Below are 13,807 nucleotides of genomic sequence, written 5' to 3' on the forward strand. Positions count from 1 at the left end.
AATGTTCAAAGTAATTGGTTTCATTGGAAAAGAACACTTTTTCATGAAGATATGAGCTGATGGGGAAAAAAACAAGCTGTCCATAGGGGCCAATAGCCTTCGCATTTTTGAATGTAAATGAAAGGCATGTCTGAAAGATTTAATTGAACATTTTATTAAGAATTTTACTAGTGAGGCTCTATGATACCTCCGTTTGCCGTGATACATGTTTGGACACGATGAAGCATGTTTTGAAACGAGCGTCTGATCATATCAGGACTGACAAGTTCTAAGGCTGCAATGATTCGGTGACGCAAATCTTCGATGTTCTCAACGGCCATCACGTAAACTTGTGCTTTGATGAACCCTCACAAGAAAAAGTCCATCAGAGTTAGGTCCGGAGACCTCGCAAGCCATCGAATGTGACCATTCCTGCCAACCTAACGCTGAGGGAACTTGTAGTCAAGATGCTCCACTACACATCTAGGTACGTGGAGTGGTGCGCCGTCATGTTGTTACCACATCTGTCTGTAAGCTTCTAGTGGAATATCTTCTAAAGCGTCTGCTATATCGTTCTGCAAATGCGCCAAGTAGCGTTGTCCATTAAGACGAGCTGGGAACGAAAAATGTTCCAATAACTCGATCTCCGAGCAAACCCGCCCAAACATTCAGTCGGAGTTGTTGTTGATGATGGTGAGGAAAACCCCAGTGAGAATTTTCGTCACACCACATGTGGATGTTTTGATGGTTGAAAGGCCCATCTCCCAAAAGAGAGATCAAACTTACGTTTCAAATCTCCTTTGTGCAGAGCTTGGTGGAGGGTCACTCGATACGGATGGAAGTTGTGATTGTGAAAAGTGGTCCACACGTAGTTCGTCGATAATCCACGATCGTCGCTTGCTCAAGCATACGCAACAAAATATTCTAGAACGGTGTCTTCCATGTTGATGTTTTGACGACCTGGTCCACGAAATCTGGGATTGACGTTCCTGTAAGTCTGAAAGTCACTAACAGCTCCAAGAACGGTGTTGTTGCTTGGTCTTCTATCTGGATATCGAACGGTGAATAATTCACTAACCCTATGCGCGTTACGATTGGCTTCACGACCATAAAAGCACGCTGATCACGAGAATAATTTAGTGGCATGTTGATTAGACTCAATAAGCGTTAGAGAATGGCTGAAAACAAAAAGATTTCACATTAAATACTAATTGAAAACTGGACCTTTGTGCGTAGTTGGCCTACTGATACGTGTTTAGGTCTACAGTAGGCCTAAATTTAAGGAATTTAATCTTTTAATGTGATTTCTTTCATTTTCGTACAAAAATGCGAAGGCGATGGCCGTTATGGACAGCTTGTGTTTTTTTTTTCATCAGCTCATATCTTTGTGAAAAAGTGTCAAACCAATTTCTTTGAACATTTTTGACAGCACTCTACAACTTTCTCATGGAAACGTTTTTTCTAGCACCTACCGGTGAAAAAATATTTTATACAAAAACCCGATATTATTTCAGATTTTTTTTAAATTTAATAGTTAAAGCGATCCTAAACTAGAAATAATACCCTGAAAATTTTGCAACTCCAACTCTTGCAGTTTCTGGGGGAAAAAACGCCCAGTCAGAGCAATTCAAAACACCCTGTATAGACTGATACACATTTGACAAAGGAGAAAGTCATTTCACGGGAGTAATGAAATAAGAGGTCTATTTTTTAAAAACCCAAAATCGTAACAGATGGCACTAACAATTTTAAACTTATAAATGATTAAAAATAGAACCTCTAATGACTTTGCTCTCAATGTTTGTTTCTCCATGACAAATTGTGAATTGGTGTATTCCCTAAAGAGGATGCATCTTAATTTTTCCTATTTTATCAGACTACCTCTGGGGAAGACGTTCGAGACTTTACTCGAATTGTTCGAAATAAATTTAAATCAAAACGTTACTTTAAGAAACACCCCCGCATGGGATATCTACCGGTGCAAACGGTGCTGGAAGGAGACGATCTTGAAAGCCCCGCCCCTTCTCCGGCTCACACTCTCTCGTCGCAAGAGATGCATTCGAGGCTGGAATTGTATGCTAACAGGTATTGGAAAAAATATTCCAGCTTGCTTCCTGTCGTCGGGGTACATAGTAGGTTTTTTATTAAAAACTGGGGTGATACTTCAGCTACCATCTGTGTGCTTAGTAGGTTTATTATATAAAATTTTATTTCCTGTCTGCCGGCTCCGTATGTTTAATCCTAAAAATGAGGAAAATATACCAGCTTACTTTCTGTAGTCGGCAAATATAGACCCTTGGTGCTTAGAACACCCTATAGAAATAATGCAAATTTTCACATTTGCCGAAACGTTTACTTTAACTCTCTCAGCACTATTTGATAGTCTCTAAAGTTGTGGTCATAACTGGAAGTTTCTTTCTTTGTTGAGTTTAATGTCCGCTTTCTGCTTTTAACTTTCTTTGTGGTGAAAGGCTTGCTGAGGTGGAACTCCGGACGCGCAGTAATTCAACTCCGGATAGGTAAGAGAATACCACCTTTTTACCTTGCTCTACCTCTTAGCTATTTTTTCTTCTGCTTGCTGTAAAATTTTATTTTAAATAATAAATATCTCTGAAGCATTTCATAGTTTTAGCTAATATATTCCGTTTGTCTTATCTTAACTAACATAATTATAGCCATAAATATGACGGAACAATATCAGTTATCTCGGAACAATTTAATACTCTGAAAGTTTCAGAGCAGTATATCATAAGTCAGTAATTATGTTCCAAGGTGTGTCAGTAAGTGTGACGTCATACCTTAAAGAAAAATCTCGTCTGATGAGAAATATACGCGTTTTGAAAACAAATTATCACACACCACGGTCCTACGCTTCGACATGGCCTCCTGCACGTGGTCACTATGATGACAGTGCAAATAGCCCTTATTAGGCATGATGATTTAGGTCACCAAAAATTAGTGGTCATTCTAGAAATGGCATTTAGCAAATGTCCTGAAAATAGGTAATTGACACTCTTATGTGATACATACCCTTATTTTTTTGTTTAAAAATAGAGCTAATACCCAAGGCACCACCTTCGACCACATAAGCAATGCTGCTTGTGCGTGATCAAGTAACAGGTGGCCGGGTTACAATGCGTAGGAGGGTGGTGGCAAGCCCTTCATGCCACGCGAGCCAACAGCTCCCTACACTAACTATTACCGTTAACCTCAGCAAGTTTTTATGGGAAGGGGAAACCGAAGATCTCGGTGGAAAACCCCTTTAACCAGTGGGGAGAGAACTTACAAACTCAACGCAGAAGGAGTGGTTCCGGAATTTCACCCAGTGCCACTAGCTGGGATCGAACCCGGCTCCTCTTGCTGCGAGGCTAAAGTGCTAACCACTCAGCCACCCCACCTTAAAATTATGAAGATAATTTTTAGTTCTTAACACCCTATGAAGATAATATTATCTTCATAAGGTGTTAAGAACTAAATATTTAGTTCTTAACACCTTATGAAGATGAAATAGGACGTGTCACACTTCTGGCTACAATGTTATTTGTTAAATTATATAGATGACGATTATTCTATTTTTTTTTTCTTTTCAAATTTTCAGTAGTGAAGATGAGCACCAGTTAATAGTCCAGTATTGTCAAACGTTAAGCGGAGAATTGGCTTTGCCCGTGGTACGATGCTTTTGATTATAGTTCAATACTTGTTTTAAGCTCGGACATATATACATCATTATCTTTTTGAACCATCTTACTACGTGAATTAGTGATAACTATAACTAATTGCAACTTGAGATAATTTAGCACAGAAAGTGGAAGGATATTAACTAATTTGTCTGAATTTTTGACGTATTTATTCTAATCCCAGTAAATAAGATAGTCCATCATAATGATAAAAAACAAGAGGAAATAGGGGAGAGTGTAGCTCTTTAAACAAAAATTACCTCTCCCTTCGATTGCTACCTTGTTTGAGGGTTCAATCTTTTCACCCCCCCCCCCCCCCCGCGAGCAAGAACCAATAAAGACGCCCGTCAGTCATGGGACCCCAACGTCATTGTTCCGAGGTAGTCTGGGATACGTTTATCTCTCGTTTTCTATGAAAAGCGCGCTAAAATGTCAGAAATTGAATCCTTGGTTTCATGGCTTTCAATATTTACATATGTAATAAATAATGCGCAATGTGTTACAAAGTTTTTTTAAAGCACCACTGTTTTGTAGTTTTTCTATTATGCTCCTGTGACTTCCACTTTCGTCTAACTTAAAATTATATATCAAAATGACTGGGTTTAATATGATTCCTCGCGTTGTCATTTTGACTTGATATACACCGTAAAACTACAGGCAGGCAGACTACTACAAAGCTAAGCAGACGAGTGACGAAATATCCCTTTGATATAAATTTCGTCATTGAAAGTATCAATTTACTTTTAACACGCCTTTTGTTTATAAACATAAAATAACAAATATATCATATAAAACAATCATTAGCTCGGTTTTAAATTAAAATTAAAAACGAACTATTTTTTGGGCGCATGGTAACAAAAAACGAGATACTCATGAAAATGTGAAGAGGCTTCTGCGGGAGGGGGGGGGGGGGCGACATCTATTCTTGAGGATTTTTTTGCTACACTGTCATCTCCCCTATTTTCTCTAGTAAACAATAAATGTTTATACCCATTTCAATTCAATATTATAATTGAGATATGTTGAGGACTATGATGAAATCTACCTGGGAATTCATACTCCATTTAAGAAACCTATTTTTCACTTCATGGAGACATGGACGATCGTTTGTAACTGAATATCTCGACCTTCAAAATTCTATTTAAAATTTACAAAAATTTGATAATCAGACTGCAGATGGACATTTAAAATTAGACCTCCGTTACGACACAGTTCTTCGGTAAATCTAGTTAGGTTCAAAATTTAATTCGTATCAGTTTACGACGGCTACGACGATGACAAACCTTAAGTTTGGATCGAGAGAGAGGATTCTTGAACAATGACAATTGGGAACCGATGCTAGTGTTCGTACGGGGTCGGGATCGGGGGAAAATGTCGTGGGTTTTCAGGGTCGGGGTCCCCGTACGAACGCTAAACGTTGCGAGGTTTAACCACACGTCCGAGAAGAGAACGCGTGCTAATAAGTGTTCCTTTGTACGACAGCCCCGAAGTCCGGCGCAAATCATGGCGGCGATCGACGCCGAGCAAAGGGAAGAACTCGAGGCCATGATTCAAGAACTGGAAGAGGAGAATCGGCACCTGCAAGCGGAATACGAAGACCTTCAAGGTCAAAGGATGGTCCGAGGGGTTTCGCCGTCGGTGACGGAGGACGAAGAAGATTCGGCCATTTTGACGCCCAGTAGTCGCGATGAAGAGATGCTGGCGGAAGCCAAAATATTGAGACAGCACAAAGGCAGGCTGGAGGCCAGGATGCAGATATTAGAAGACCACAACAGACAGCTCGAAGCTCAGCTACAAAGACTTAGGCAGCTCCTTGACGAAGTCAGTTTTCATTTAATTATCCGTTTTGGGGCTTGAATCGATTTGCATTTTTTCCCTAGCCACGTCAAATACCAAATCTAATATACAGTGTTTTTTTGTTCGGATAAGTTATTTTTTAAGAAAACTACTTAGGTAGAAATTTAAATTTTTTATGGTTAAGTAAATACACAGGGGAACATTGATTGGGGAGATTTCATCGTTTTCTGGAAATATTTTCACATTTTTTTAAAAAATATTTTTTCACCACTAGGTGTTAGATGAATTTGGCTTATTGAGATAATTGGCCATAGTGCGCGCTCTCTACCTGTATTTCTTAAATTTCCCTGCCAATGTTACTTCCGCCAAAGGGAGCGTGCGCTTCGTTTCCGGGAAATACGGGAGCCATCCAAGGGGGTGTCATATGCTGAACGTTTGGCCATTGGATGTTAGTTTTTATAGCTTTGTGACGTCAGCTGGTAACAATAATAATAATAATAATACCCAAGGCACCACATTAGGCCCAAGTCATCAATCGACTTTTGAAGCCATTAATTCAGGTGGCCAGGTTACAATGCGTAGGAGGATGGTGGTAAGCCCTTCATGCCAGGCGAAAACACCCTAAAAGCAGACTAAATACACAAAAGTATTGGGAATAAACTTATAATTTAAATATTTGCTTATTTTGTTTAATGAAAAATATACAACTAGTAAAAAAAGGTTATATTTTATTAAAAGAGGAACATAATGTAACATCATTTATATAATAGTCCGTGAGCCAGCCAAGTTACCGGTACCAAATGGGCGCACCAAGGTTTAATCACATTTTCAAATATGCCTACCCCTAAGGGTCATGTGAAAAATTGGGAGACATTCGGGGGGGGGGTAGCTTTCCATCCAAGAAAACCGCCTTTACTAATGATTGGGTTGACTCCAATTTAAATCGGGAATTCGCATTTGGCTCGAGTCTGTTAAAGAAAACACAAAGTATTTCGCAAGTGTTGTAACAAGAGATTCACATTAAGTAATATGGGAATTAAAGCTATAAATAGTCATAATGTTGGACCAAAACATCTGAAACACTTGAGAAGTGGAACGCAGGCGCAATTGACGATTGTAACAATTTTCAAGTCGGTGAATTCCCTGGTGAAACTACAAAGAAAATACCCCAAAAGAAACTTCAACTTTATCTGGCTATTTAGAGAAAACGAAAGTAACATATGCTGATGTATGTGGGCATTGAGGCTTGTCAACAAGAGGCGATCTTTTCACTCCGTGAATGACCTCTTCAAAAGAATGTTTGCTCTGAATAATGAAGGATAAGAAAGCAAAATACATTATTATTATTATTACATGATAACTTATGACCTAGGTCCTTACTTTCACGGCCAACTCAGAAAATCATTAGATGGGGTTGATACTATGTAATATGTTTAGAAGAAGCACTAAACAAAATTTCACAAAGAGGGCAAATGGACATCCACATAAGATTTTGGGATGAAGGTCTTGATCGGGTGTCAACAATCAACTAGATATTTAAATCAGTATTTTTGGTACAGACCATGGCGCAAGATATACTGACCAAGTTTAAAGAGGTAATTTCGCCTTTGGATGTAGAAAATATTTTTCAAATAAGTATGGATTACCCAAATGTAAATTGGTCATTTTTGAAGCAACTAAAAGCGGAAAAAGAGGTAGAACTCAGCGACCGTAAGTTTTTGGACTTACGTTCCTTTGGCTACATGTATTAAACGGAGCTTTACAAACAGGACACAAGGCCGTAAAATGGAACGTAACATCTTTCTTAAGAGGAATATACTATTTGTTCAAGGACACTCCAGCAAGACGAGCTGATTGCACTGCAGTTACTGGTTCAACAATGTTTCCTCTGAAATTTTATGCTATTCGATGGGTCGAAAAAGCCATTATAAAGTTTACCATGATATTAAGAAATACGTTTCTTCTGCCTTCAAATGCCTCTGTTACTAATGTTAAGAATAGAACCAATGATCCTTTGATGTTACCCAAATTGGCATTCTTCAAAACGATAGCGAGTGATCTTGAACCTTTTTTGCGCCATTTTCAAAGTGATAAACCTCTGGGGCCTTACTTTTATTCCGCCCTTCTAGAAGTGGTTCATATTGCTAAGGAGATTCGTTTTGCCTGACGTTATAGAAAGCAGCGAAACTAATGAAAATAGACTTGTCTAACAAAGAGTTCTTGATCACTCCTGTAAAAGTTGACATAGGTTTCGGGGTGTCTTCGCAACTAATCAAAGTTAAGGGTCTTAGTGATCGTCAAAAGTTGGAATTGAGAATGGAATGTAGAAACTTTGCTGTTGCCATAACCACAATAAAACTCTCAAATACAGCTTTGTCAAAGTTATTTCTTCACTTGACCCTGACCTTATCAAAAAAATCTGAAAATCGCTGAAGAAAGGTTTAAGGTTTGTTTGAAAGACTCACTTAATAGTAACTGGATTGAAGAAGGCGTGGCAGAACGAGCATCTCAGCAATTTTCCGTATTCTGCAAGGTCTCAACCTCCAAAACCGAAATACAGGACCAATTTGAAAATTTTCTAATGCAAAAGGACGACGAAAGCAAAGAAGAAAATCAGCTTGATGCTATCTTCGTAAAATCCATGTTGGAGTCTAAATATCAAGATCTTTGGATAGTCGCCAAACTAATCTTGAAAATTTCGCATGCCAATGTCGAAAGTGTTTTTTTCATGAACAAGCGAATGTTAGTTGACAACCTACATGAAGATTCACTCAAAGCACTTCGACAAGTAAACGACGGTACCCGTGCTGCTAGTGGCTTAAAAAACGTTGTTGTGTATTCAAGAATGCTCAGTTTTGTAAAGGGCGCCAGAACCAAGCATTGATTTATTGCTATCGAAATTATCGAAAATAGGTCAGGGAAATGTGTACAAAGTGGTCAGGCAAAACCTGGAAAAGTCAGTGAAATTCATTCAAATTTTTTTTTACGAACCCTGCTTTCAGAAAACGATGAAATTCCAACAATCAATGTCCCCCGGCGAATTTACTTAACCATAAAAATTTCAAATTTCTACCTTGAGTAGGTTTTGTAAACAATCGCTTGTCCGAACCAAAATAAAAACCACCCTGTATAATATTTTGAATTAAAAAACCGGGACAATTAACTAATCCAAATAGTGTTTCTAATTTAGTTTTAGTTCTAGTTGGTTTTGATGTAGTACAGTCAAAAACCCGCGGGTATTAGACCAGTCTTTCAAACTTTTAAAGTTCCGAAATCTTTTAGCGTCCTTATAATGTTCGACCGTTTGACCAGGAAAAACCATAATTCGTGAACATTTTCGAGATTAATTCCATCCAACGAAGGTTACCGATTTTTGGGTGTTCCATTTGTGTAAGGTATTCGACTATTTGAACTTCATTTAAATACTTCAATTAGATAATTTATCGCTTGCTTTAGAGCCAAAGCGTGCTGATGGGGAAATTGAAGTCCCAGTTTGACCAAAGAAAATGAAAGAATAGGAATGTAATAATATTAGGGCTAAGATATTCGGTGACGTCACTGAATTTGAAATACTATCGTCTGCTTACTATCTAATATTGCTATCGTAGAAATAGCAGACATAAATAATTTCATACAGGAAACAGTAGAGTCGACGATAATAACGAAATACAGATAATTACATTGGAGGAACACAAAACGTTATCATTGTTTGTTGTAATGGTATAAAAAACGTTGGGTGATCAATTAATTTCTACATCGGATATGAACAACTTCTTTGGCACCAATAAAATTACATAGCCTGAACTGTACTTCAATTAATAAAAGGGTTAATAAAGCATGGGTTTTCTACAATTTAATTATGGGTAATTTTAATTTCATTTCAGCCTCATTCCATACAAAGTAGAAACAATTTAGGATCGAGTATTTCGCACAACCACGCCACAGCGCCAGCACCGCCTCTCCCGATGGGCATGTCCTCAGATTTGATTCCTCGACGAAACGGGCAGCTATTGGACCATTCCGGTAAACCCCCATTCACTTTCAATCTTAACCCAATAAATAATATTTCATTCATGGTTGACATGATATTTCGCCAGTAATGACGTAATTTTTTTCTCTTTAAATAATTACGAATAAAAACTGCGGTAATTCAATTTGTAAAATTTTAAATTGTAAATTATAAATTTTTAAATTCACCTTTAGTTACTCTAACTTCAACCTAACCTAACCTGCTTTTGGAACAAAACATTCTAGAGGTATTTTCACGACCAAAATTAATTTTATATACTGTCAATTAAATCTCATTAACGTTTTCAAATTATTAGGTATGCTTATTTTTTATAAACTTGAACCAGACCAATTTCCCTGTGCATGGTTACAAGGTACAATAAAGTCCTTGTAATTTGACTCGAGCACTTTACCTTGACATTTACTTACGCAAAATAGTTCAGAAGAGAACGCATGAAATTACTGTACTTGAGAAATATCATGTCTACCACAGTCTGTAATAGTCAAGTTCATAATTTGCACAGAAACAAACGTTTAGAGCAAAGCCCTTAGATGTTTACTTTTTACGCTTTTATTGATACTAGATGGCGCCAATTTTAACGTTTTCGACTTGAAGGGAATAAATAAAGATTTATTAGAAAACCAACCATATTCAAACACTGTTTTACGCGATATTTTATGTGTATCAGAAAGCTAAAAAATTAATGTTTATCTTTGTTGGATAAATTGAAATTCCGACTTTTGGCGCCATCTGGTAAAACGACGAGTACCTAAAACTCCACCTCTAATGGCGTTGATCTACTCCCTTAACTAATACGTATTCGTCTATATTATTAATTTTAATTATGACTAACGTAGGTGGAATGGCGGTTGGAAATTTGTTTCATATGGCCGGTAATTTGGGCAAAGCAGTCGGGACTTTGGTCACCGTCATGACGGACGACGAAGAAGGTGCCAGTGACTCCGAAACTGACCACAAACCGTGATTTTGCAAAAAAAAAATATAAGAACAATCAAATACTTTACGCGTACATTTCTCTGAAAGCCGCCGGGGGTTTTGGACGCGCGTGTTGTGTTACGACAAGGAACCCTCGAAGAAGATGCAGTTAAAAAAATATTTCCAAAGCATATCATAGGAGGGAAAAAAGGTGTTATAGATTCTCAAATTCTCCCACCAAATATCCTCAAAAATCGTGTGTACGAAATACCCATTTCAAGTTCTAAACCAAAACATCTATTTTGTAACTAAACGTTTTTAATTATCGAAATCGCGAAATATTTGCTTCCACGTTTTGTTAAAATACGCTTTACGATTTTTCGTGTTCTGGAGTACACATTTTTTCTACTGATTTATTTCTTATTTTCCCACTCGTGGAATATATTAAAATCTATATTTTCTTTATGAATTTATTAGGGGGAATAATTAACCAGTATTCGTAGTAGGAAATATCTGAAATGTTTTCCGAAGCTAGTCGGAAAAAGAAGGTTAATCGTTGTAAAAAAACACACATATCCCGAGTGATTACGCATTTCCCATATCATCAAATTGACGAACTACTTATAGGAACAGTTGGAGAAATGGACCAGGAAAATTCTAATAAGTGATATATCGTAATTGCACACACCAACACACATCCCACAATTTAATTCCATTACGTGTCTTCTAGGTATTTGATCTTCATTGAAATAAGAAAAACAAATATATATATAAAGAAAGAGGTGAGACTTCATCCCGACCAAAAAGATAAAATAATTAAAACTGTAGCAACCAGTATAAAAATTGTTTTGTGCGTGAATCTGTGGTATGTGTTTTATGATGACATATCAAGAAAATTATTAACAAGAATCATATCGCTTCGTTTTTTACACGGAAAATATCCCCCCCCCCTTTAAAGGTCCAATACACCTCTATTAAAAAAGTGGGCATAAATTTATCTTTCCCACTGAATACCAAATTATATCAAAAACCTATTTACCGGCTAAACGTAGCAATGGTTCGCACATATCATGCTCAAAAATCCTTTCGCAATTCAAAAGTGATTACCATTCAAATAGTAACTTAATTTAAACAAACCTTAACCTTGAATTATCCAAGCCTTGATCTAAGCTAACCTAAACCAAACTTTACGTTAACTAACTTAAACCTGAATTAAGCTAACCTTCACCTAACTTTAACCTTAATAATGCTAACTCACTTAAGAATTAAGCTAAATTTAGCCACCCTTTTCCTAACCTATGTAAAACTTAAACACCGCGAAAAACTAAGTGTAGCAATAGATTCATAGACCACTGATAATGAAACGAGAGGACGTAACCCGCAGCCACGAAATGTTGGAACCATTGCTACGTTTAGTCTGAAAACGAGACGGAAATTGCTGATATATAAATTCAGCCGCGGTGGATCGAGACTTTGGAGCCCCATTTTTTTAATGTAGGCGAGGGTCTGCACTTGAGAGTGTTTGCGAACAACTTAAGTTTGGCTTTTGACCTCTTCGTACTTCGATGCTCCGCGAATATTTTTTCTTTGTTGGTTTGACGTCGGGTGATTTTTTTTTAAGATTTGAGAATCCAAGTTGGTGCTTTCGAATGAAACTATGAAGATATAATAATAACAATAATAATAATAATATAAATACTAATATGAAGTTACGTAGAATGGTTTTTCTATAAGCTTTATATAAATATTGCTTTACGAATTAGAAAATCGTATTTAGAAATATTAATTATTTATAATAAAGAAGTTAAGAGAAAAAACGTATTACGAAAATAATTTTTTTCCCGATTTTTTTTACCTAGTCTATGAAACTCGCTCTTCGTACCTAATTTTTTTGGCGTGTTCATATGTGACGTAACTGCTGCCAGTTATGTTACTCGCAAAAATAAAAAGTTTTTTTTCATATAAAATGCCAAAAACAATCGTAACATTTGTTTGCGCCGGAATTTAAATGAAAACAAGGTAAAACAAAATTGCCGAATAGCAATAAGGTAATTCCTATGTGAATAGCTCGTTTTGAATAAATTCTCTTGACTCGTTAACTGTACTTCTTAATTTCTTAATCGCCTGAGGTTTTTCGCCCTCTTTCTTAAGAATGTGCAAAATTGGTTGAGTGGATTTTTTTCTTTGTACATAATCGACAGTGCTCTACAACTTTATCATTGGAATTTTTTGTCTAGCACCTTCCCGCCAAAAATTAAAATTTCAAAAACGTAAAATATGTTCAAATTGTTCTGAAAATTTGGATTTTAAGCGTTCCCATTTCAGACATAAAAGTTCCCAGGCAGAGCAAAAAACGACGCCCTATATAAAGGTAATAAAATCAATTTTACAAAATTTTATATCTACCTTATAAACCAGTTTATACCCTGTCTTGAAGAAGAATGTTCACCAGTTTGTGGTGAACATTCATACGTACATACACATTTGCACCAGGGTTGGAAAAAACCAGTGGTTTTATTGGATATAACCGGTTTCTTTCGTTTAAAACCGGCTAAAATATAAACAGCCTCTTTTACTTATGTCATTCACTTCCTAAGTAGAAATTGTCCGTTATTGTTGCGGGCTTTACAAACCTCAATTAGAGAAGAATTTGAACTCGCCCACGGGAAAGCCAATACCTTGGAAGTTGTACACGTGATAGTTTAAATGAACTTTGGCGTTGTAACTATCAGGTCAGGTATAACAGTGTGGACAGCTACATTTAGTAGTGCCAGTTTGAGCGGCGCAACAAACATCACCAGGCAACGTTCTAGATACCAACACAGATCTAAAATTCTGTTCCCGACGGTACCAAAACCTCGGGAGTTCGGGGAATATGTCTTTGTCTCTGGGTTCAGTTGTGATAGCTTACAGATAATATTTTCAGCCTTGAAAAGTTAGAAGGGTTATTAGCCGTATCGGTATTGTTCTTGATAAATAGCGCTTGAGCTCTTGTGATCTGGCTAATACAATCCAACGCTGAGGAGAGGACAGTAGCCGAATAACCTCTCGCGTTTAAATTATCTCGAAATTCCATAGCGTTAACCCTGAAATCTTGGTCAGATGAGCAAACACGACGTAAAAGAAAAAAAAAGCGAGTAAGGAAAGGCTCTGATCGTGTGTTTAGGGTGGCTGGATTTCGGAAGTAGGTAAGAGCGACTATCAGTAGGTTTTCAATGAATGTAGAAATATTGTCCTCCGTCACGGAAACTATCATATCCAAAAAGGAGATCGAAGTGTGCGATAGGTTGATTATAAACTTTTAAGAGTTAACGAAGGCGTCGATAAAAGAGTCAAGATCGTCCGGTTTAGGACCACCATAGCTTGAGAAGAATTGTTCCTCTGCCCGACTGAAAAATAAGTTCGCGAA

General features: G+C 37.2%; 1 protein-coding gene across 5 annotated transcripts in view; it reads left to right on the plus strand.

Annotated features, from left to right (window-relative positions):
- Dys (Dystrophin) overlaps positions 1-12,489 on the plus strand; it is a 168,895-nt gene extending 156,406 nt beyond the window's left edge. For 4 of the 5 annotated variants that reach the window (XM_090156585.1, XM_090156586.1, XM_090156587.1 and 1 more), the window contains 6 exons: positions 1,856-2,064; positions 2,451-2,498; positions 3,578-3,647; positions 5,139-5,477; positions 9,338-9,476; positions 10,320-12,489. In XM_090156585.1, coding sequence (XP_090012711.1) covers positions 1,856-2,064; positions 2,451-2,498; positions 3,578-3,647; positions 5,139-5,477; positions 9,338-9,476; positions 10,320-10,447 — 933 coding nt within the window. In that variant the 3' untranslated portion in view covers positions 10,448-12,489. The remainder of the gene's footprint in view (positions 1-1,855; positions 2,065-2,450; positions 2,499-3,577; positions 3,648-5,138; positions 5,478-9,337; positions 9,477-10,319) is intronic. The other variant, XM_090156588.1, reaches the window with a different exon arrangement.
- Positions 12,490-13,807: the final 1,318 nt, after the last annotated feature.

This window comes from Leiobunum rupestre, chromosome 8, assembly GCF_980474605.1.
Source record: "Leiobunum rupestre chromosome 8, qqLeiRupe1.1.hap1, whole genome shotgun sequence".
NCBI lineage: Eukaryota > Metazoa > Arthropoda > Arachnida > Opiliones > Sclerosomatidae > Leiobunum > Leiobunum rupestre.